Below are 21,192 nucleotides of genomic sequence, written 5' to 3' on the forward strand. Positions count from 1 at the left end.
CAATCCAGTCCTGAATAGTCGCGGAAATCAAAGCTTTTTGGGAAGTGGATCGATGGGCTGCGGTAGACAGACGAGACGGGCACAGACTGTGATGAATCCATGCTGCTGCGAGCGGCTGTCAAATTGAGGCATCCAGTGCGGGTCATGCTAGCCGCTCAACCCAGAGAGCACATGCATCCTGTCCTCGGCCGTTCGCAAATTCCGTCTCTACTACCTACATGTTCCTGCCTTCAGGTACGCACACGAGCAGACACGGAAACTCTCACTTCACGCCAGGAAAAATCCATTACTCAGCAATACGAATCACCACTCGACATCATGGCCGACAACGACAGGCACGTCGCGGCTGGCGCAGTCGCTCAGATGGAAGATTCGAACCAAGAACTTCACTGGCTAGACGACGATGCAGAGGATGACACGTATGAAAACTTGGATGCCAATCTGCCAAATCGGCGCGGTCGGCTCCCGTTGCATTCCCTTTGCGCTACCGCTTGGTATGATCTCCAAGATGGACGCCACTATGGTCTAGAGTTTCTTGCAAATTACTTGATTGCAAAGACAAACGACATTGATGCGGCGGATGCCAATGGCATCCGTCCCTTGCATCTAGCCTCCATGATGTCGGAATGGATGGTGAAGCGGTTGCTTACCGCCGGCGCGGATCCCACATCTGTGACATCTGAAGGGTTGACCGCGCTGCACTTGGCCGCCCGCGCGCGCGAGGCCAACATTGTGGGATTGTTGATTGACGAGCTCGGCAAAGTCCCAGGCCGCTTGCAGCAGTCGCTGGACGCGCCCGATCAGACAGGACGCTCCCCGCTATTTCACGCGTGCCGCTCGGGCCGCCCTGAGTCTGTTCAACTACTTCTCGATGCCGGTTCGAATGTTGATCTCCTTGACCAGGACGGCCTCTCGCCTTTCCATGCCTGTGCTGAGTATGAGCAGGAGCAGGCACTGTGGGAAAAGTCTCTGAAGCCCGATTTGTTTGTAATGGACCTGCTCATTTCCCAAGTGAACAGGCAGGGATGGAACAGGGTAGCTGAAGGAGGTGTCATGTTACATGATACTTCACGGCCTTGGACGCCTATCTACCGCATCTTGATGCCGGGGCTTCGTGACTACATGGCCGTTGCGTTCGAGGACCGCGACGCAGCTCAAGGCTGGCCGAAAGACTATGAGTCTTGGCGAATTAGAAATATGGAATCTGAGCAAGACAGTACCCGCTTGGAAGAGATTCTTGAAATGCTGTTTCGGGAGCACTCGAAACGAGGTACAGATGTTGCAACCTTGGACAGTCATATCATTGCTTGCATTGACCGATGCAAGGCCTATGGCAGCTATAACAGCATGCGCTGCTTCCAGTCCAAGAAATTAGACTGGAACCTTGGGCTGGTAGAGAAGGGTGATCACGACGCTTTGCTTGAGCACGATTCTCAAGTATTATCATATTGCGCAAGCAACCGCAGCCTTCGTTCCCACCACAGTTCGGTCCGGTACCTCTTGCGGCAGCGAGAATATCGTGCCATTGAGCAGTTGTTGCGCACTTCCTCTATTACACCCCATGACGCGAGGCAGATTCTTCTGCTTTTCGTCCGATATGGCTTTGGGAGGCTCTGTAGGTCCACACAAACCACAATGGGGAAGCACACCAGCTAATAATCTTCAAGTGAAAATCATGCTCACTGAGCTGGACCTTTTCCAAGGCAAGTCTTTGGAGTCCATATACGATCGGGATATGTGGGATCCGCCTCTAGTAGTAGCCTGTCAGAGAGAGCTGCCCAACATGGATGTTGTCGGCGTATTGGTAGAACAGAATCACGCCGAAATCAACGCCCAGAGCAGGACTGCTCAATGCGAGTGGCAGGCAGACATTTCAAGAATGTATTCGGAAGAGTTAATTCGCAAGGTTGCAGGGAAAAACACGGCCTTGCACGAAGCGGCCAAAGGACGTCACTGGTGGCATATCAAGCAGGCACTTCCATTTCTTCTGACTGCCGGCGCAGACAGGCAGCAGGTCAACGAAGAGGGCAAGACTCCGCTTGACTTTTCACTGGAATGGCAAAGGAGATATGGGGACGAGCCTGAGACATTTGCTTCCGAGGCAAGAGCTCTGCTGCAACAGGACTAAAGAACTTGTGTATTGTTTATGTATATCCCGGTCCTAGAAGAGAGACAAAATGAAGCCCGCCAAGCTCTCTCATTGCAGGTCAATGGATAGTGCATATGCATAATATAAAGTCGGAAAAGGATATGGGAATAAGTAAAGCCTGCATATTCGCCGAATTAAGAATCTTTGAACTCTACATTGCATCCTTCCGAGGCCATCTATGGACAGGTAGTCATGAGTTTCTTGTGACATCTGAAGCTTTTTTGTTACACTCCCTCCACATTGCTTGGCCATTCTGACTGCTCAAGTGCTATTCATGGGCAGTCTCTGTTCAGTATCAGGGCAGGCCAATGGTATGAGCAAGGTATGTGCCCACCTATACAGATGTTCGCTTGGCTGATTCGGCCCGGCGGCGTATGTTTAGTGGATCAGTTGAACCCTTTGCTCTACGTAGTGTAGTCTCGTGGACCGTAGCTCTACTTGGAAAGTCCGACCATAACGCGCCCGGAAGTTCGAGTCTTGTGATTCGGCCCAAAGCCGATAGTAGCGACGCGAGGGTCTGAGCTTGGTTCCCTCCTCAGTAGACGACGACCGGCGGCGGGCGGGAACGGGCGGATTGTGGGCGTCGCCATCCCGAGGTTCGTCCATTCAGGGCATGCATACATTTAAGCTAACTGCCAACAACTTTGACTAGCGGCGGGACCAAACCACGAGATTAGATTCCGAATAAGGGTACATTAGGCACGCCAACTTTGTTTAGTCAGGTACCATGTCAATGTCGTGCGTTGCAATTGGTATATTTCTGCAATGGCGGAGGTTTGGGCGGGTCCTGCCGCTCCCTGCCCTGTCGGGTAATTAATATACCTATTAGGCTATCAGATCAGAATCAGATCATGGCAGCAAGGGTTCTGGTAGTGAGAATAGGCAAAGCTGATGGGAAATCTCTTTTTTTCCCCATCCTTGACTACATTAGCTCATCAACCTGAACACCTAGAACCAACGCTTCACGTGAAAATTTGCACCTCGAGTGACCAACAAGTGGCGAGGCTCGCCGCGATGACCTCTCAAGAGTCCAGCTTAGCATCTTTTTCAGGACACGCTAGCTGCCGAAGGGTAAATCCTCCGCTACTAGCAATGGCCTAGGATTAGTATAGTCGTTACTGTGCCTCAGGTCTCTCTGTCTCTCTCTACTAGAAATTCCGTCCTGAATATAGAATCATATCATGCAGGACGCGCAAGCAAGTCATCCACTTTTGTGCTGGGGGGTTTAAGCTGCGCATCATGTCTTGCCGGGCTGACGTGCGTCTGGTGCGCAGTGCCGCCCGCCCGCCCTCGCTTAAATAAAGACCCTGCCAAGTGCCTTGATGCCCGCTTTCACTGCACTGGCCAGGCCAAGGCACGGGTAGGGCCATGGGATTGGCAGCCACTGTCTTGGCCCCCATATCGATGGATCTCGTCCGCCCACCCGGCCGAGATCTAGCAAACATGCAATGTTACCTTGGCACGTTGTAACCTTTCGCATAACATTCTGCAGTATCTACCATGAGCCGCGATTTTCAGAACGATCTCTCTAGCCCCATATACTACATGGCATGAGACTAAGAAAGAAAAGAAAAAGGATCCACAGCTGGTATGCGCTTTTTTTTTTTTTCTGTTCACGGGACATGTAGTCGTTTGCAGGCCAATTGACCGGGAAAAAGAACCCCTGTTTTAATATCGATGTCTACTCCGGAGCGCTTCTTTGCAACTGTATGATGGCAATTACACGGAATTAATAGGATTCGCCGCTCCACAAGGAATGAATAGAACCGGGTTTGCGTGCCTATATTAGACAATTGGTCTCGCTAGGTGAGATAGAGGGGCTAACCTTTTTGACATGGGCTCCATCTTTTGGACCTGAGAATGCTCAATCTTGTCTGGGCCCTTGTTCGAAGAGAGGGACCTGAGTCAAGAGATATTGAAATTTTTGTGCAACAAATCAATAAGCAAGAGTGTTACTTCCTAGCTTCCTGCACTGGGACCAGTATCTCGAATTCCGCACATGAGGGTGTCCCATGGCTAGTTGGTCGTTGTGACCTGTGTTGCTGTAGTAAATGTTGCCGCCTTTGAATGTGATGAGCCAGCTAATAAATGAGTCACTTTCGTTAAGTGCCACGCTCGGTTTAATGTCATTAGCACAGGCTGGAGAAGGATGAAGAAATGCACCAACTTTGATCTATGAGCCATTGGACTCTACGGTAGCGGTGTAAATCTCGCGCGTAGCTACCTCGTAGGACCTGATTTTAGGGTCAAGCAATTCCTAAAGTCGTGGGCAACAGCCATCCAGATCGTAAAAGGTGTCACAACTTATAAGCTGATCATCAGGACCACTATCGCAACGTTGGACTCGGCAACCCCAACTTTCTTGGCGCCGAGCCAAATACGCGGCATGAACAAGCTGTCGTTGGGTCTATGGAGATTGATCTTGCATCGCGTCTCCCACTCCGCGACATTGTGACGATTATGGAGCGACTCGGGAAGTTGATGGCATACGGACTGGGGCTCGCGTTTAGGTATAAAAATCCGGAGACAAAACATGCCATTTTCGCCAACTGACACGAATGCTGTATACTGCAAGCTGGCTCATCCGGCGCCGTTTTTGGCAGCCTCCCAGCCAGCGTACCGCCTCGCCCCCCGCCGTTGTGCTGTTTTTCTCTTGGATCTCCGTTGCGCCACGTGCAGCCGTTTCAGTACGGCCAGATACCGCTGCGAATCTGCCTCTTGCACTTAATCGTCTCGTGAACACCTTCAAAATTAAAGTAGAGCGCATGTCCAGTCATATATGTATCTTTGACAATTCAACCTCTGTTGGATGTGAACAACTCAACTAATATAACAACTATTGCATACCACCTACTATACCCTTTTACACTAGCCACCATCGGAAGCTCACCACCTTAAAATTCAAACTACTTGCCTCCTCATCGTTGCGGTCCGCCTGCCCCAAGTCTCACTGGATCTTGACATGGATACCCTCCCTCTCCCGGTTTGAACTTTTGGACGTGGAAGGAATATGCTGATATGATTCATTGAATTGACGGCGAAGGACACTTTTGCCGCAAGGGACTTGAACTGTGCTTCACAAGTCATCATCCACGTCATCGTCTGGAAGGGGCATAGGCAACGCCCCGTCAAATGGTCCGCAATTGGACATGCCAGAGATTTCAAGGAAAGAGTGATCCATGGTTCTTCCACGCTCCCAGAGCCGGTCGATGGCTGAAGTCAATGACGAATATTCAAAGATCGGAGGTTGATAAGTGAACGCAACCCCAAGCTCGGCGTACTTTTCCGCCAGGGCAAGATCATCAAAGTACGTCTCTGCGACAATTTTAGGGACGCTTCCAGGTTGGAACTTTATGCGCCTCAGGTCTTGGAACCGGCCCTCCCGGATGCTTTTTAACAAAGCAAGAAACATGCCTGCAAATGAGGGAAGCGCGTTCCCGGCGCACCCCACCAATTCCAGAGAGACGAGATTCGGAGGCAGCATTTCAATCAGGCGCGCCGGACCGGCACTTGGATCGGTGCGCGTGCTGCACACAAACATGGAGTCTATCGAGAGTGACTGTAGTGCGGTAAAGCCAGCAAGACTCGATGCGGGTTGAAAAGAAAACGGAGAGAAGATCCTAGCGCGCAGATCTATGTGTAACGTCTCCAAGCTATCCTTGAAAATTGCAAGAGATTGAACCGCTTGTGAATGATCGAACTGGGGATTCACTAGGTCAACTGTGGATAGTTAGCCTCCTTATCTTGAATAAAAAGGAATAGAAAAATTTCATACACTTAGACTTGAGAATCGATTCAAACTCTGATAGATTTGCTCTACATGAGAATGCTCTTAAACCCATACACCTGGATAGAATGGCGTCCAGCGTTGTTTTTGATGTCCAGCTGTCCATGATGCGCAATGTCTCGATGTTCAACTTCGGCGACAAAGGCAGCTCGATGCCAAGATATCGGTCCGTGGGAACAAAAAGAAATCCATCCATAATCCTCATGTTAAATATGGGAATTTGGACTGCCTCGGCTGCTTCCCCATTGTCAACACACTCCAATAAGTTGAAAAAGTAATCCGAGACGTCCTCTGACAGGCAGCCTTTCAACCTCTTCACGTGTATGGACGAGACTGGGAGAGAATGATCGCGAAAGTGCAACGAATACTGCTCAAGGTTTGGAAGCTTGTTGGCAATGGCAGCGATGGTTTTCCACGAATGCGTGAACGTTTGAACCTGGGGCAGCTGCACGTAATAGGTGTTGCAAGTTACACTTTCCACCAAAGCTGCGAGGTCGCGACGCTTCGTGATGGTTCGCAGAAAGCTTCTGAGCTGCGCGTTCCATCTGTCTAGGATGATATCTGCAGATTCATCGCGTTCACTTTTCCCGTTGTGGGGGAGAAAGTGGCGATACAAAAGGACCTGGGCGACGTCCTGCAAGCTTTTTGACACCAAGCAAAGTGAGAGAAGGGTGGATTGGTTCAGCGAGTTTGAGGATATTGCAGAAGCGTGAGGAGATGCTCTGTTATTAAGATCGTGATGTCCGCAAAAGTGACTAAAAATCTCTTTCAGTATCTCTCTTGGGAGAGATTGGATTGTTGGCGACATCGCGTTGTCCATGTCATGTTGAGAAAGACTTGGTGGAATTTGGTTCTTAATATTCCCCCTGACGTTTGTGTCTGCCTGAAGCTTGTTTAATTGATCTAGGCTGCTTAAGGCAACACCGATTCTCTTAGCTTAAAATCGCCGTACCACTTCGCGATTTAACATTTGATCTCCGTTCGTGTTTTAGTAAATGTCTATATAAACTTGACGGACACACGCAAGAATCGTATAAGATGGACAATCTTGTGGATCAAGAAGCACTACCCTCGACTAGTAAAACCTTCAATACACAGACACATACTCATGCTGTGGTAGAGATACTACAGTCATCGTTATCCATCACATCCAACCCTTCAAACTTCCTTTTTCTAAGTTCTCAGACTTCTTTCGCATACTTCATGTCTTTGGGAGTAGCAAGTTTCTTCGAGGGAAGAACACTCACTAGTTTGTACAAACCTTCACGCCTGCGTGTCTCGGGGCGCTCTCAATGCCCGCAAGACGTGCCATCCCTTCGAAAACATTGACTTTCTTCTCTGTTCATCTCCAATATCTTGATTTGTCGAGGTGTCAAAAGGTATCTGAATGGCCTGCGACTCTAAGCTTTCAAATCGCTCCCAAATCTGGGAGGGAAATGCTCCATCCCAATCCGCGTAATTACTTCGCTGCTTATACGCATACTTTCCCCGAAGCTGGGTTTTGCTGTGGACTTGCGGCTGTCGGACCTCTTCATGTTGCAGCTCAATGCTAAGCTCTCTGGAGATATCAGCATGAGGGATGTCAAGTCCTGGAGTACAGCCGACTTCGAGGTGCACGACATCATGGCATGGAGCAGCATCTGATCGAGTACATTGTCAAGCAACTCGAGACGCAGATCGACGCAGCCCAGGAGGCTGTCAAGCAAGGCTTTGATAGCATCAAAGAGGATATGGAGGAGAAGGAAGCAGAGTTCAGAGCTAGTTGCCAGATCGCCGTCGATGCCCTCGAAGACAAGCGTAGGGTGTGGCACGAGAAGCAGCGAAGCGTTTGACTCGGCCAAGCAAGATGCCGAGCGCATTCACCACGAACTCCAAGACAGCGTGTATCAAGCAGAACAGGCGTGGAGGAGTCTGGTAGCCAGCATGATGGCAGATCTGGGGCGCGTACGGTCCGACACGAACGCAGCGATCCTGGCGGCTGAACGCGAAGTGTCCGACGCCCAGCGCAGCAGTGACGAGGCTATCCATGATGCGCAGACGGAGCTGCAGCAGGCGCGCCGCGACTTCGAGAACGCCTTTGGTAGTGCAGAGGGTGACTTGGAGCACTCCAGACAGAAGGTTGAGTCTGCGCAGCACATAGTTGACGAGCTCGATCGTGACATTGACAACGCAAACCGGGCCACTGATCGCGAGCCGTGGTATAATTGCCCTCCCCTTATCGCCGAGAAGGCCGTTTTACTCGGCACCCAAGCCAGCGCCACTGCTACACTGCAGGTTGTTCGTGGCATCTATTACGCTGAAGAGGCTATTGTTCAAGGCAGCGGATTCGTTGCAGCCGACGATTGCATAGCCGCCGCCGAGGTAGCCCTGGATCAAGCCCGCGACGTCAAGATGATGGCGTTGAACGTCGCCAAGGAGGCGCTGCTTTGCGCGAAAGAACACGGTAGAGCTGAATCTCGCGCGGCACGCTGTGGAGGCAGCCGAAGGAGCGATCAATCTGGGCTTGGATCTGGACAAGTGGGCTGCTCAGCATACAGGCAAGCTGTTCGACATTCGAAAGGTCGAGTCCCGAGGATCAGTCTCGAGTCTGATTCGTCACGAAGAGGGCAATTCGGGGCCAGCATTGATGGTGCACATCGAAGGTGTGGTACTCGATGAGGATATATATATATATATATACATCGTGAGTGGGAGCCGCACTTCAATCTAGTGGAGTTGATCAAGAGATTATTCGAGCAGATCTGGGCCAAGATCAAGGAATCAGCTCTGGGTGGGCTCAAACTGCTTCAGGAGCAATGATTACCACGCTCGATCTTCTTATACATCATTCATATCACAGGCAGGGCAATCGCTCCTTGATCGTGTTCGTACTGTAAGTGTGCACGGGCCATGACGGAAAGTTTTGAAATACAACAGCCATTTTGATCAGGCAAGCAGGTGGCAGGTGGATATAGAAACATGCAGCTAGCCCACAAAAGTTGCCACAACAAATCAGTCACATGGGCCAACAAAGTAATTCTCGCTACCTTGGCATCTAAACCACGACGCCTGCGTTTCAGCTGCTACGCCGAGTATCTCAGAAACGAATTCAGTAGCGGACAGCCTGCCCTTTTCCTACACAGTAAATCCCGCCGAAAAGCCCAGTCCATTCGCACCTGTTATCAAACAACATCTCTGGTAGATAGGTACCTTTCCTTCACCCTCGGTCGAGCTCGCGCGAATGGTTGGGGTGACATTCCCCATTTCCGATCAATTTCATCATGGATGCCCGACTTGATGGCCATTTCGACTTGGACAAACCAAGCCAAAGTGGCGATCCTTTTCAGATTATATGGCCTGAAAAGCTGCCACAATGCCACGGCGTGTGCGAACGCACCGAGGATTCATTTGGGGGCGGCCGCCGCATTATACTGTCTGATGAAGTTCAACAGGATGCTGAGCGTGGGTGTCCCAAATGTATGATCATATTCCACAGTTGTCGAGATCTTGAAACGACAGGTGCGAAACTTGAGGTCGACTGCCATGCCGATAAGCCTGGTATGGTTCGGCTTTCTCTGACTTGGCCAGAGAAGCCCACTTCCTACCACACGGTGCAGGTCTACGTTGAGCTTGGCACGCCAGAACCATCTTGGAAATACATCAAACCGAGGCGCATCCTTACGACGAAACGACGTGTCGAGTATAAGCCACTACTCCATTCCTGGATAGAGAAATGCAATGAATCACATACAGACTGCATAAAAACCAACCCGGAACTGCCGCATATCGTCCTCGACGTGGGTAGCCAAGACAAACCTCGTCTTTTCCTCCACGTCTCTTTCAAGCAAGTTGGACAATACACCGCTCTCAGTTATTGTTGGGGAAGGTCGAACCCGCCAAAGACGACGACATTGAATATTGAACAACACAAGCGGTATATCAATTTTGACGAGCTTCCAAAATGTTTCCAGGATGCCATTACCGTTACTCGCGATCTCGGCATCCGATATCTTTGGATCGATTCTTTGTGCATCCAGCAAGATGATACTCAGGAATGGCAAAAAGAGTCATCCAAAATGGCGGACTATTACAACCATGCTTATTTGGTGATTGCCGCGTCCCAGGCCGGAGATCCGAGCCAAGGTTTTCTCGATTCTCTACAAGACAGTTCTAATACTACAAAGTATTCAGGGATCCATATTGGAGATATCATCAACCCAGATTCCAGCATCTCTCGTATTTATCGAGAAAAGCTTAGCCTAGACTACTGGTGGGAACGACATGCAGACCCCCTTGATCATTCGCCGCTGAACAGACGGGCTTGGGTGTTCCAAGAATACTTACTTGCTAAGCGAATCGTCCATTTCACCGCAAACGAACTTCTCTGGGAATGCGTTGAAGACCTCGAATGTGAGTGCTTAGAGACGAAGAATTCTGCTTGGGACGGGATTGGCACCGTAGGTATAATGCGGAAGAACCGGTTCCTAAGTATTGGTCAGCTTTACAAAGATTCTACTCGACTACAGCATTGGTTGGGCGTTTTGAGCCAGTACTCCACTTTGTCCATAACAAAAGGTTCCGACGTCTTGCCAGCACTGTCTGGGCTAGCTAAATTTTGGCGATCACCCGAGACCGGCGAGTACCTAGCTGGATTTTGGGAGAAGAACATTATCGAGAGCATCGGATGGATCCGGTCGGACGATCAAGATGGTCCGAAAAGAGCTTTGCAACGTTCTAAGGAGAAGCACCGACCGCCTTCCTGGTCTCCATTCTCGATACAAGAAGCAGACCGGTACCACAACCCTAGACTGCTTATTCCCGTCTGGATTTCATCGGCTGTGCGCAAGAAATACGTTGTGGTATACGAAGCAGTGGTGACCACAGCGGGAGAAGACGAAACCGGAGAAGTTGAAAGTGGGTACCTTAAGCTTAAAGGTCCCGTGACACGAGTCGATATCGGGCCCCAGGAGGAGCACGTAATGGAGAGTAAGATTGAGCTTGGAGGAATGAGTGTCAAAGTGCAATGGGACATCGAAATGGACCTTTCCCGAGGATTGCATATTGCACTTCTTCTTATATATGATGAGCCGGCTCGTCTCCGAGCACTTGTTCTGAAAGCTTGTGGGTGTGTTTACGAACGAGTTGGCATCTTGTTTGTAAACTGGGGTATTGGTTATAATGGAAAGGACTTTAAGTCGATCTCTAAACTTTTACAGGCAGGCACCAAAGAAGTAATCACAATCATCTGATGGCATAAAGAATGCCATCTCGTTCATGGTAAACAAAAATATATATAACGGATAAAGGCTCGCATTCAGTTGATTTTTGCGAAGTTAATATATTTAAATTAAAAGTTATCTGTTAGCATTTTATAATTATTACTAAAAGATCTGCCGATCAAAAAGTGATAAAGATGACGGTAAAAAGGTAAACGTCATTTTCCGGGTTGCGCCGGGAAAGATAACTCAACCTTGGATACCGCTCTACGCGTCTTTTATAATGAACACTGAACCCCGACGATCACTTAGATTTTCCGTCTATTGTGTCTTATTAACTATCAATCTAGCCATGTCCCAGTGTCCCAAATTGCTTCCTGCCGGTCATCTCCCGTGTATATAACAACATTGCCGTCGTCTTGAACCACCAATATCGAATTCTCATTTCCCTCTCCAGTATTATCGCTTTTCCATTGCTCATAGCCTCTATCGGAGATGACCAGAATACCGTCAGTTCCTAGTTGCAGGAGAGGAAGTTTGACGAGTTCGCGGACAGTGTTGGAAGCCCACATGACCCGGTGGTTTTCATGTCTATCATAAAGCACCAAATTGCAGTCTTCCTGCATGACGAGACAGAAGCGCTTGTTTTCGGAATAGAGAGCATGTGCCTGCTCGAGGGACTCGCCTGCTCGCAGAGGTTTTGTCTCCTCTACGATGCTCCTCTGTTTGGTGTCCGTTTGCCAAATTTGCTGGCCGTCCGAAAGGATGACGGCGTTTCCGTCGTCTTGTAGGACCAGAACGGAGCTCCCGTTGCCGCGGCCGCCAGTCTCGGTGGACCAAATGGGCCATCTGTTCCATACAAACATCTGAACCAGATTACCGTCATCCTGCATGACAATCGTACGATTGCCGCCCGCTCCACAAGTGTCAGAAGCCCACAGAGGTAACCTGCCTTGATGCATATCATACAGGACAAAATTGCCATCGTCCTGGTTTTCGAATGTGAATCGTCCATTTGGCGAAATGAGCATTTCATTTGAGTCGAGTTGGTCATGGACTTTCAACTGGCTCCTCTGTTCAGGCTTTTTATCACTCGATGTATACCTGGCCTCTTCTCTTTCGTATTCTGTACACATAAATTAGGTCTTTTCCTACGTGGGCTCTGAAATGACACGAAATCATGATTACCTTCAATTTCTTTACGCAGTCGCCGGAGTGCATGTCTACGTCCCTCGCCATATATAGGCGGCATGTAAACATCAAATATTCCCAACAGCGCATACGCGTGGTCTTCGTCACGCGTGGCCTGCCGACGACTCGCCCATGACATGCGCTCTTCGACAGTAAACGACATGAGATCACCCCCTCGGAGCGCGGCAGCTGCAATGTCCGTCACCTCCTGAATCTCATCATCAAGTGATTGCTTGTCGCCCAGACGATGCCCGTCGGAAGTGAAAAACTCGACTGATTTTGGTGCGAGAAGCTCTTGGAGCGTCCACGATCGGGTGAACCACCGGCTCTGTCGAAATGCTGGCTCCCAGGCTGATTGAGCCAGCTCTTCTCTGGGTTCCTCGCTTTCCACACTGTCGTCTGCCGAATTGTCGCCAATGGTAACATCCGACATGTATACATAACATTTGGCAGCATCTCGATACCACCGAAACATGGAGTTTAGAGCCTCGGACAGTTCGGTGCTATTTGACTTGTCGATGCAGCATGTGTCGATCCAGAAATGCGATAATCCATCCGCAGCAGCTTGGCGTGCACAGAATTCGATTTTACGATAGCCCTTTTTCTTTTGAGCTGAACCATCCCACAAGTCCTTGAATGTGACTTCCTCTTCGTTGGTTCCCCATGTATGCGAGAGTATGGCATAAGGAGGAAAGTCGCCATAGTATGAGGTCAGGCGTAGATTGCCATCCTCCAGGGTGAGAAAACGCATGCTGGGCGGTAAAGACGTCCAAGGCGGGTCATCTAGGTGATACTGACAGACGAGAAAGCCGTTCTCAAAGAATGACCTTGGCGTTGTGTTGTAGTTTCGTGTTGAAACGTGAACAAGAATAGATCAAAATGTCTACTCAGGCGGGGAGCTTGCAGATTAAAAAATGTCTGTGAGGCCCCTGTCCTGTCAAAGAATCGATATCCACTTACAGCGGGGGCTGTGTGATCCTTCCAAGTCCCGCGACGCGGCCGCTCCTTGTCACGTACCTATATAAATACAGCATTATTATTACCTTTCTATTATTATCCATATGATAGTATCGATAATCTCCTTTTCCATCGCATTGAGCAACTCTTCAGAGAATCGCGAAAGATAAGAGCTTATCCGGGGCGCACATGGTCATCTAATGCTTTGCGCTCTCACGCTGACATACCCCAGCTTGATGGACCCAAGATCCAAATAAAACATAGACTATTAGCGGCACCGAATGCCGCTGTAATTTCAGGCAGCATCAGCGTGGATATGATTTGCTGATGGCTTATTTCAGATAACCTGACACCAAGGGTGCTTCTAACGCCCTTTGTCATCTTCGTTGCCTTCCCACATGGCAGATATATGCCAAGATCTCACATCAAGGTCCCCGCCACCCGCCAAAGCAATAGGACATGGCCGAAATGTGAGCGCACATGTACCAAAGTGCATCTGACCACGACAGTATTAAGCAAGACCCACACACATGTTTCCTTCAACCAGCGAGCCCACTGACGAGAAGTCACAACAAAGACCTGGAGGGCCTAGTAACCACTATTCAAACGCAGCGAAAGTATGCATGCCAGACTTGCATGTATTCGTATCTTCGCAAGATACGCATATCGTGCCATGTCATCGCATGGCTAAGGCGTTAGTCATTCGACTTCAATAATTTAATTGGAGTAGTATTTGGCCTTGGCAGCTTGAAATGGGGCCATAATGGCTGAAGAAAAGGTGTCGCCGTCAATCAAAGGCTTGATGGACAACGCTTTAGACTTATCAAAGAAGTGGCAGGGCATCGACTAGACGCTACGAGAGCTTATTATCTGCATCGTCATGAGACCAGACGATTCTAGCCCAATTTTCTTTTTCTTGACAAATCGCGTGAGAACATGCTTAACCAAATCGAAGAGACCAAGGCACGTGCGATACTCCTCATTTAATCCAATCTCATAATTCCTGTAATCGCCGGTGAGAGACCTGAGAACGTGATAACAATAAGATGCTAATGAGATTCTTCTTCTTGCCTTGGACATCCGTCACATACTATGCCAAAGACTTGAGTGAAAGTTTCAACGCGCAGCATTTTCGGGATGCTTCCCTTACCTTCTCGATCGAGTCCTCCATCAGATATCGAATGGTGGTAACCTCTTGCGTTTGACCAATTCCATGCATCCGGGCGAGTGCCTGTTCTTAGATTACCACCATTCGATATCTAATGGAGGACTCGATCGACCGGCTATGGTGCGAGACATGTTACAACTACAGGAAAACACCTTCGGAATCGCTTTCATTCTGTGACTGCGACGCAGAATGCCCGATTGCGACAGTGCATTTGTATGCTTTCAGTCGCTCATCAAGTCCTTCCTGGGTCAATGACAACGTTGATCGCGAACATCACGTCCATCTCTTCATTGTTAAATTGGAGATATACCTGGAGATCTTCTCGAGACGGTAATTCGATATGGCCGCTAGATCTTCTAAGCATAATGTACCCAAGAAGTTTCTTTAGTCGATTAGTCGCAAGTTCCACCTTGCCACTTGTCCACAAGCTCGTAAAGTCCTTGTGAGATGTGTTTTTGTTTTCATACGGTGAAATTCGAAGAAACTTAAGTAGACTCTGAAGATCGACAAGTTGTTCTGTATGGGCGTGGCTGTGACCGCCCATCGAGACGACGACTTGATGTAACATACTGCTTGCGTCGTGGCAGCAGATGGGTCTTTGATACAATGAGCTGTTCGATTAATCTCTAACAGCTAAACAATCAGTCGGTTCCATCTCGCCGTGAGTATGATGCCTGTCTCTCGGCTTTTTCCCATTCATGGACCAGGGTTCGTTATGTCACCATCACAATGTCTAGCATCTCTAAGTTTCGCATATTGGTGATTCTTGATTTGTTATGATGGAAACGCCATCTAGAATTCGGGGGTCCGAGATGCCTATCGGGTTCAATTTGAATGCACAATAACCTGAAATAGCAAGTCTCACTCACTTGATGAGTTCATGCTGCCAATTTTGTCGCACTCTATCGTAGGTTCAATGCATCTAAACATGGATTTTGGTAACTCAAGTGATGGTGGCAGGATTATGTGCGTTGTTTTGATGCTATGCGGCATATGTGGCTTTTCGCTCAATGAGGCGCAGCAGGGTGAACACAGCCGCATATTCAGTCCAACGATCTGCTTGACTTTGTAGAGGAGACACGTTGCAGGTGTGTCCATGTTTGACCTACCAGAAACGTTTTGGCAAGGCATATTTGACGTACTTAAGGGCGCCAGTCAGATGAATTCGTTGCAGAGCTCCAAAGCTTGGTTTTTCCTTTCAACATTTAGCATCTCCTTTGCCCTCGAAATCCGGCGCTTATTTCTGCAGGTCATTCCAACAAAACATTTATTTTTCTAACTCCCCACGCCTTGCAAGCCATGGCATCACAGAGCAGCCTGAATGCGCATAAACAAGAAATGCACCCCGAACCTGGATTGGAGACGATGCCCAAAAGATTCCAAGATGAAACATCACCGAGAATTCGCAATCTCGGCACTGATCAACAGCAAAGTCAGCCTGAGGAGCTCGGTGAGCCCAGCGCGATCTCCGCAAACCAAGGGAACCCACTGCTGCAGACTGAAATATACAACAAAGATAATCCCATGGCATTGGTGATGCGTGGACTGAGCCTTAATCAGCAACGAAAGTGGCAGGAATTGCCCCGCGAGAAGCAAAATGCATTCATGGACGCTATGTATGTTCCTGGAGCCGCTATAAGCCAGATATCAAGCCAGATACCGCAGCCCCCTTCTACGATCAAAAATTGGGGCGAGCTCAAGCAGTGGTTGATACGAATCAATGCCAACCCTAGCGCCCAGAAAAGGGCTCTTGAGCTGCAGCAACTGTTTTTCCTCAAGCTGCTAAGCGGTAACCAAGCTCCAACTCAAAACCCTGGCGGCGATCAACTACCTCCTGGCGTCCAACCGCTAGACACTGAAGAAAGTAATAGAAACGCCGCTCTAGATAATGATTTACGAAATGTGACGGTTGTGCCGGAGGAAATCCAACATGCACGTCTAGCCAACCAGAAATTCAACGGCTGGAATGACGAGGACGTCTGGAGGTATCTCGTTCAGATTAAGCAGCATCAAATCAAGAAGAAGTATACGCCTCGACCTCCCCAGCAGCAACCTACACCAGACCAAGCCGACCAGTCAGGATGAGTGGTGGTCCAGATTGAAATAAGCAACGCGAATTTCGCTGTTCAATCGGCTATGCAAAGCGTGGCAATCACCTCTCAAGCAATTCACAACACACGCTTAACCAGCGACAGGAGGATTAGCGATGATGTGAAAGTAACATGGCTAACTTCCCCTCACAGTCCACGCGACAAGTTCAACTTGGGGACAATTGCAGTAAGCCCGGTCGCAGCAGATGCACATCATTCATGTATCGTCCACAGTATACGCGATAACTGGAGATCCTGTCGGACTCGGACAAGGTAAAGAGTGAACATGGTCCCTGAGGCTCGCTGGAGACCATGGGGAAAGCCTTTCGATTCAGCTCCACATGGAAGAGCAGAGGAAAAGATGCCTGACTCCTCTCGTGGTCGTCCTCGGCAAGATTGCCAACCTGCGACAAGCGCAAAATCAGTCAATCATTCGAGTACTTCATGTATTGTGCGGTCAATTTCTTACAAAAAGACTTTTTTACGATGTTGTTTTGTAGTAGATGTCGGTCCTTGGGTCTCCCTGTAACCTTGACTGATGTTCTGTTGTTGTGGAGGAGCGGGATACCCTGTAAGATAGCGAGCTCGAGTTGTCTTTTTTCTCCTTGGCAGCAAGGGCAACGCAGCATATCCAAGGCTGAGGTCTTGACTTCATGTTAGCAATTGAAATTGAGCCTTCAACACCAATTGCAATTTGTCCGGGTCTCATCAAATTTGACCGTGAAGGGCATACTATGCATCTGTCGGGTGGAAGGGAACGGACATAGGGGATGGAATCAAGCAAGCTCAACTCCAGCAGACGAATGTGCCACCTTACAGTCCCTATACTATATCGTAGATAGCCGTTGTTGCTTTGGCATCGCGCTTCGCCCACGTCGGTTGGAACTTGTTCAAGACCCAGCGGTGGACTTCTCTACCAAAGGAACAAACAGTCTGTAACTGAGTCAAGTGGCGACGTTGCTGTTTCCCGGCTGCACCGCAGATCTTCCCATCTTCACGGGAAATTTGTTCTTCGGACATACCGCCGTTCGTGGTTCGTGGGTAGTGATCTGCAGAAGAAAGAAATGTCGCGCTAATTGGCGGCATAGTAGAGGTTGGCCAGTGAGTCGCCATGTCTCATACATTTTCACCCTTGAACGGTCCCTGCATCCACGCGGCTACGCGACATCCTGCGCTATAGTGGGCCGAAAACGAGGTCTTGGCGCGTGGGGTATTCTCTACATCCGGATATCCGACTGGATTCCAGATTAGGCAGTTTCCCAGTACTAGTGCGCTTTGCATAATGACGCCGGTCCCTTCCTTTACATACTCACCTAACTTCTGTATTCTGGCTACTCGGAGTAACCTTGTAAGAGACTTTTAACAGACGTGACCTGTCCAAATCGACTCTTCATTTCCTGCACCGAACACCAAATACGAGTTATTCCATGCGTACCTATGCAAATCGGTCCGACTCGTCTGGGACAAGCTCGCATGGCCACGTGCTGCTCAGCGTCATGCCACGGTACTGCGGTATGCCAGGTCCGCAGATGATGGGGGAAATGAGGCCTTGCAAGACTTATATGGCCGAGCCGGATGACCAATTGCCCTCGGCACTATAAAGTACGCCAGTTCGAAGCACGACAAACTTCTTCTTTGCACGAAGATACTTTTGGCCGGCTGTTACTGGCATACACCTCACTGTTTCTATACTGCAGCTTGTGGGTGTAGACAAGATGAGGATCAATTCATATTTGCCTTACATGGCCGCATCCATGATTGCCATGGCCGCCAGCATTAGCGCTGCTGCCACCGCGGCGGACGAAGCAGAGATCGTTGAAGGGACCTTGCGCATCTATGGAAACGACTCATACACGATACCCTACCGAAAAGCACTTTCCAACGATGCACCACGAGCTCGATACCCCGGATTCGACAACACCACATATCTACTCAAGAACGGAACCATTCGTCGTGATGGAGCCAGGGCCTTGGAATGCGATATCATCTTGGAACGAGACGTGGCCATGACACTCAGAGATGGTGTTACCATGTACGCAGACGTTTTCCGTCCTGCAAACAACGCGAGCGTACCCACCATTCTTGCCTGGAGTCCGTACGGGAAGGAGATCGGAGGCCAGTGGTTGGACGACGTTGCGTCGCGAAGCGGCGTGGACCTCAGGGCCGTCTCGGAGCTGCAAAAGTTTGAAGGCCCAGATCCTGCGTACTGGGTCGCCCAGGGATACGCTGTTGTTAACCCCGATAGTCGAGGTGCATACTCTTCCGACGGCAATATCACCTTCTGGGGCCGCCAGCTGGCCGAAGATGGTTACGACTTTATCGAGTGGATCGCCGAACAGCCATGGAGTACTGGCAAGGTGGCCATGTCTGGCAACTCCTGGCTTGCCGTGTCCCAGTGGTTCATCGCCGCCGAACAGCCGCCGCATCTGACGGCTATCGCGCCCTGGGAGGGTCTGACGGATCTGTTCCGAGACTCTAGCAATAGGGGTGGCATCCCGCAACCTGGGTTCCAGGAAGGCATTATTACCACCTTTGCTGGCAACAACTTCGTCGAGGACTCTCCTCGCATGATCATCAACAGGCAGTTCATGGATGAATACTGGGAGGACAAGGTTGCTCGCCTGGACCAGATCACCGCACCAGCCTACATCGTTGCAAGCTACACCAATACGCTTCATACGCATGGATCATTCCAAGGTTTCCGCAATATCTCTTCCAGTCAGAAGTGGTTAAGGGTCCACAACTCTTCCGAGTGGCCCGATTATTATGCGACTGAACATGTCCAGGACCTGACCAGGTTTTTCGACTATTTCCTAAAGGGCATCGACAACGGTTGGGAAGAGACCGCACCTGTCCGCCTCGCAGTCCTTGACCCTGCCGAGCATGACATTCTCAACAGAGCGACGACGACCTGGCCTCCTCCAGGTCAGGTGCCGAACAAATTCTACTTGGCCAGCAACAACTCTCTGTCGCCGACACTTGAGACTATGGAGCAGAGTGCTTCGTACGTTGTCACAGGTGGAGCAGACTCTATTGAATTTAAATGGACTGTTGACGAGCTTGTTGAGACGATTGGTTACATGAAAGTCCGTGTATGGGTCGAGGCCGTGGGCTCAGACGATATGGAGCTATCGTTTACCGTGGCCAAGCGAACTGCCAATGGAACCGCCTACCTAAGCCACGCAGCTTCTTCAGAGTCAAGTACGCTGTACGAGTCTACAGGTCTCCTCCGAGTTTCTCAGAGGCACGTGGACGAGTCAAAGAGCGGCCTGTACGAGCCGTACTTGACTCACGACCGGGAGGAGCTGCTCTCCCCTGGTGAAATTGTACCCGTCGAGGTTGGCCTTTGGCCTATTGCACTGCGTCTTCACCCCGGGGAGCAGTTGGTGCTGACTATCAGCGCGGCGAGCATCACCCCCGCAACCGTCGACCTTGGGTTTGGAACCGCCATTGTGCCGGTTCCTGCCGCCGGCGGCACGTTTGCACAAGGTGCTAATGTGACGTTGATCAACCTGGGTGGCGACGCCGATTCGAATCCCGCCTACGTCAATGCTCAGCGCGTCGAGACACCAGCGTCTCGCAACAATGGTACTCATGTCTTCCACTTTGGCGGCTCGTATGACAGTTACGTCTTGGTGCCGCTGGGTGCCGTATCGTCCAGCCGCTGCTCTTCACAATCATGATTGCCATGGGCCCAATACAAGCTTCGGCTACGATTTTCAAAAAGACTAGAAGGCTTTAGGCAGAATGAATTGCCCAATCAAGTCATCTAACCTTAGTTCATGTATACATCATGAAGCCTGCTTCTGGATAACTGTTTAAATGAAAATATACAGACGGGAGGATAGATCACTGTTCATGTAGATACAGGATTCAATTCAGCAAGCAACTATAATGGTTTATAAATTCTTTCCAGGGGGGCAAACAGATTTCACAATGACATGTAATTGTAGCCAAAAGCCACTGAGAAAGTCGAGTCTTATCCGACGCCGCAGCATGTAATCCCAAGATCATGTGCAGATTGAATTATGGGCCAATCCGGATGTCCTTCCTCATTATGAAGGACATCCGAGCCATGACATAAGGCTCGCTTAACTATTGAAGCTGACTAGTTCTCTAGAAGACTTCATGATATCCGCAGGAAACCATTGTGAGTCCACCTCATCCTGCTTGCGTCGTCATATCCGGCGCTTTAAGTGCGAAATTGACTGCGTCAGTCACCTCTTTAGACCAACAGGACTTTCAGCCGGCACATTACTCTTTTGGAACATTGTTGACAAGGCGGTTTCAAGTGTTCGATCTAGCATTGTACGTATGCCCACAATCATGTCCAAGACGCTGGTTTTGTTAGTCAGTTTCGCCAGTACATCTACAGCCTTCTCGATGTGGGACGAGTTCAGAATAAGCGGCTCTTTCGAATTCAATGAGTCAAAAACAAGAACCAAACAAGCACTTTCGAGATAAAAGGCTACCTTGGAGAAATGCTGAAGGGAATTAGCGGAAGGAACAAGGAAGCGGGCCAGTTGAAAGCCTACCAGCGCGGGACTTTTCTCATATAAGATATCTTCGGCAAGCTCAATAAGGCGCCGCGCGGCTCTCACAGCCTCGGCGGGCTCTTGCACTTCGTCCGCCTTCGCTGTCACTGCAATGCATGG

The 21,192-nt window shown here is 49.7% G+C and overlaps 7 protein-coding genes across 7 annotated transcripts; 5 read left to right on the forward strand and 2 right to left on the reverse strand.

Annotated features, from left to right (window-relative positions):
• Positions 1–318: 318 nt before the first annotated feature.
• On the forward strand, positions 319–2,128 carry PFICI_04570 (uncharacterized protein; the record flags this gene model as incomplete). The annotated part of the gene is made up of 2 exons (XM_007833151.1): positions 319–1,615; positions 1,668–2,128. 2 exons carry the CDS (start codon positions 319–321, stop codon positions 2,126–2,128), a joined length of 1,758 nt encoding a protein of 585 aa, XP_007831342.1.
• A 3,097-nt stretch (positions 2,129–5,225) lies between these two features.
• Positions 5,226–5,633, reverse strand: PFICI_04571 (uncharacterized protein; the record flags this gene model as incomplete). Its single annotated transcript, XM_007833152.1, has 1 exon — positions 5,226–5,633. One exon carries the CDS (start codon positions 5,631–5,633, stop codon positions 5,226–5,228), a length of 408 nt encoding a protein of 135 aa, XP_007831343.1.
• Positions 5,634–7,564: 1,931 nt separating this feature from the next.
• PFICI_04572 (uncharacterized protein) lies at positions 7,565–8,735 on the forward strand (the record flags this gene model as incomplete). Its single annotated transcript, XM_007833153.1, has 4 exons — positions 7,565–7,738; positions 7,779–8,379; positions 8,417–8,578; positions 8,647–8,735. The coding sequence occupies 4 exons, from the start codon at positions 7,565–7,567 to the stop codon at positions 8,733–8,735; spliced, it is 1,026 nt and encodes a 341-aa protein (XP_007831344.1).
• A 461-nt stretch (positions 8,736–9,196) lies between these two features.
• On the forward strand, positions 9,197–11,164 carry PFICI_04573 (uncharacterized protein; the record flags this gene model as incomplete). Its single annotated transcript, XM_007833154.1, has 1 exon — positions 9,197–11,164. The coding sequence occupies one exon, from the start codon at positions 9,197–9,199 to the stop codon at positions 11,162–11,164; it is 1,968 nt and encodes a 655-aa protein (XP_007831345.1).
• A 308-nt stretch (positions 11,165–11,472) lies between these two features.
• PFICI_04574 (uncharacterized protein) lies at positions 11,473–13,073 on the reverse strand (the record flags this gene model as incomplete). The annotated part of the gene is made up of 2 exons (XM_007833155.1): positions 11,473–12,257; positions 12,320–13,073. The coding sequence occupies 2 exons, from the start codon at positions 13,071–13,073 to the stop codon at positions 11,473–11,475; spliced, it is 1,539 nt and encodes a 512-aa protein (XP_007831346.1).
• A 2,673-nt stretch (positions 13,074–15,746) lies between these two features.
• Positions 15,747–16,532, forward strand: PFICI_04575 (uncharacterized protein; the record flags this gene model as incomplete). The annotated part of the gene is made up of 1 exon (XM_007833156.1): positions 15,747–16,532. The coding sequence occupies one exon, from the start codon at positions 15,747–15,749 to the stop codon at positions 16,530–16,532; it is 786 nt and encodes a 261-aa protein (XP_007831347.1).
• Positions 16,533–18,291: 1,759 nt separating this feature from the next.
• Positions 18,292–20,220, forward strand: PFICI_04576 (uncharacterized protein; the record flags this gene model as incomplete). The annotated part of the gene is made up of 1 exon (XM_007833157.1): positions 18,292–20,220. One exon carries the CDS (start codon positions 18,292–18,294, stop codon positions 20,218–20,220), a length of 1,929 nt encoding a protein of 642 aa, XP_007831348.1.
• Between the last annotated feature and the right edge of the window lie 972 nt (positions 20,221–21,192).

The sequence above is a fragment of the Pestalotiopsis fici genome (genome assembly GCF_000516985.1).
Source record: "Pestalotiopsis fici W106-1 unplaced genomic scaffold PFICI_Scf_3, whole genome shotgun sequence".
NCBI classification, from domain to species: Eukaryota; Fungi; Ascomycota; class Sordariomycetes; order Amphisphaeriales; family Sporocadaceae; genus Pestalotiopsis; species Pestalotiopsis fici.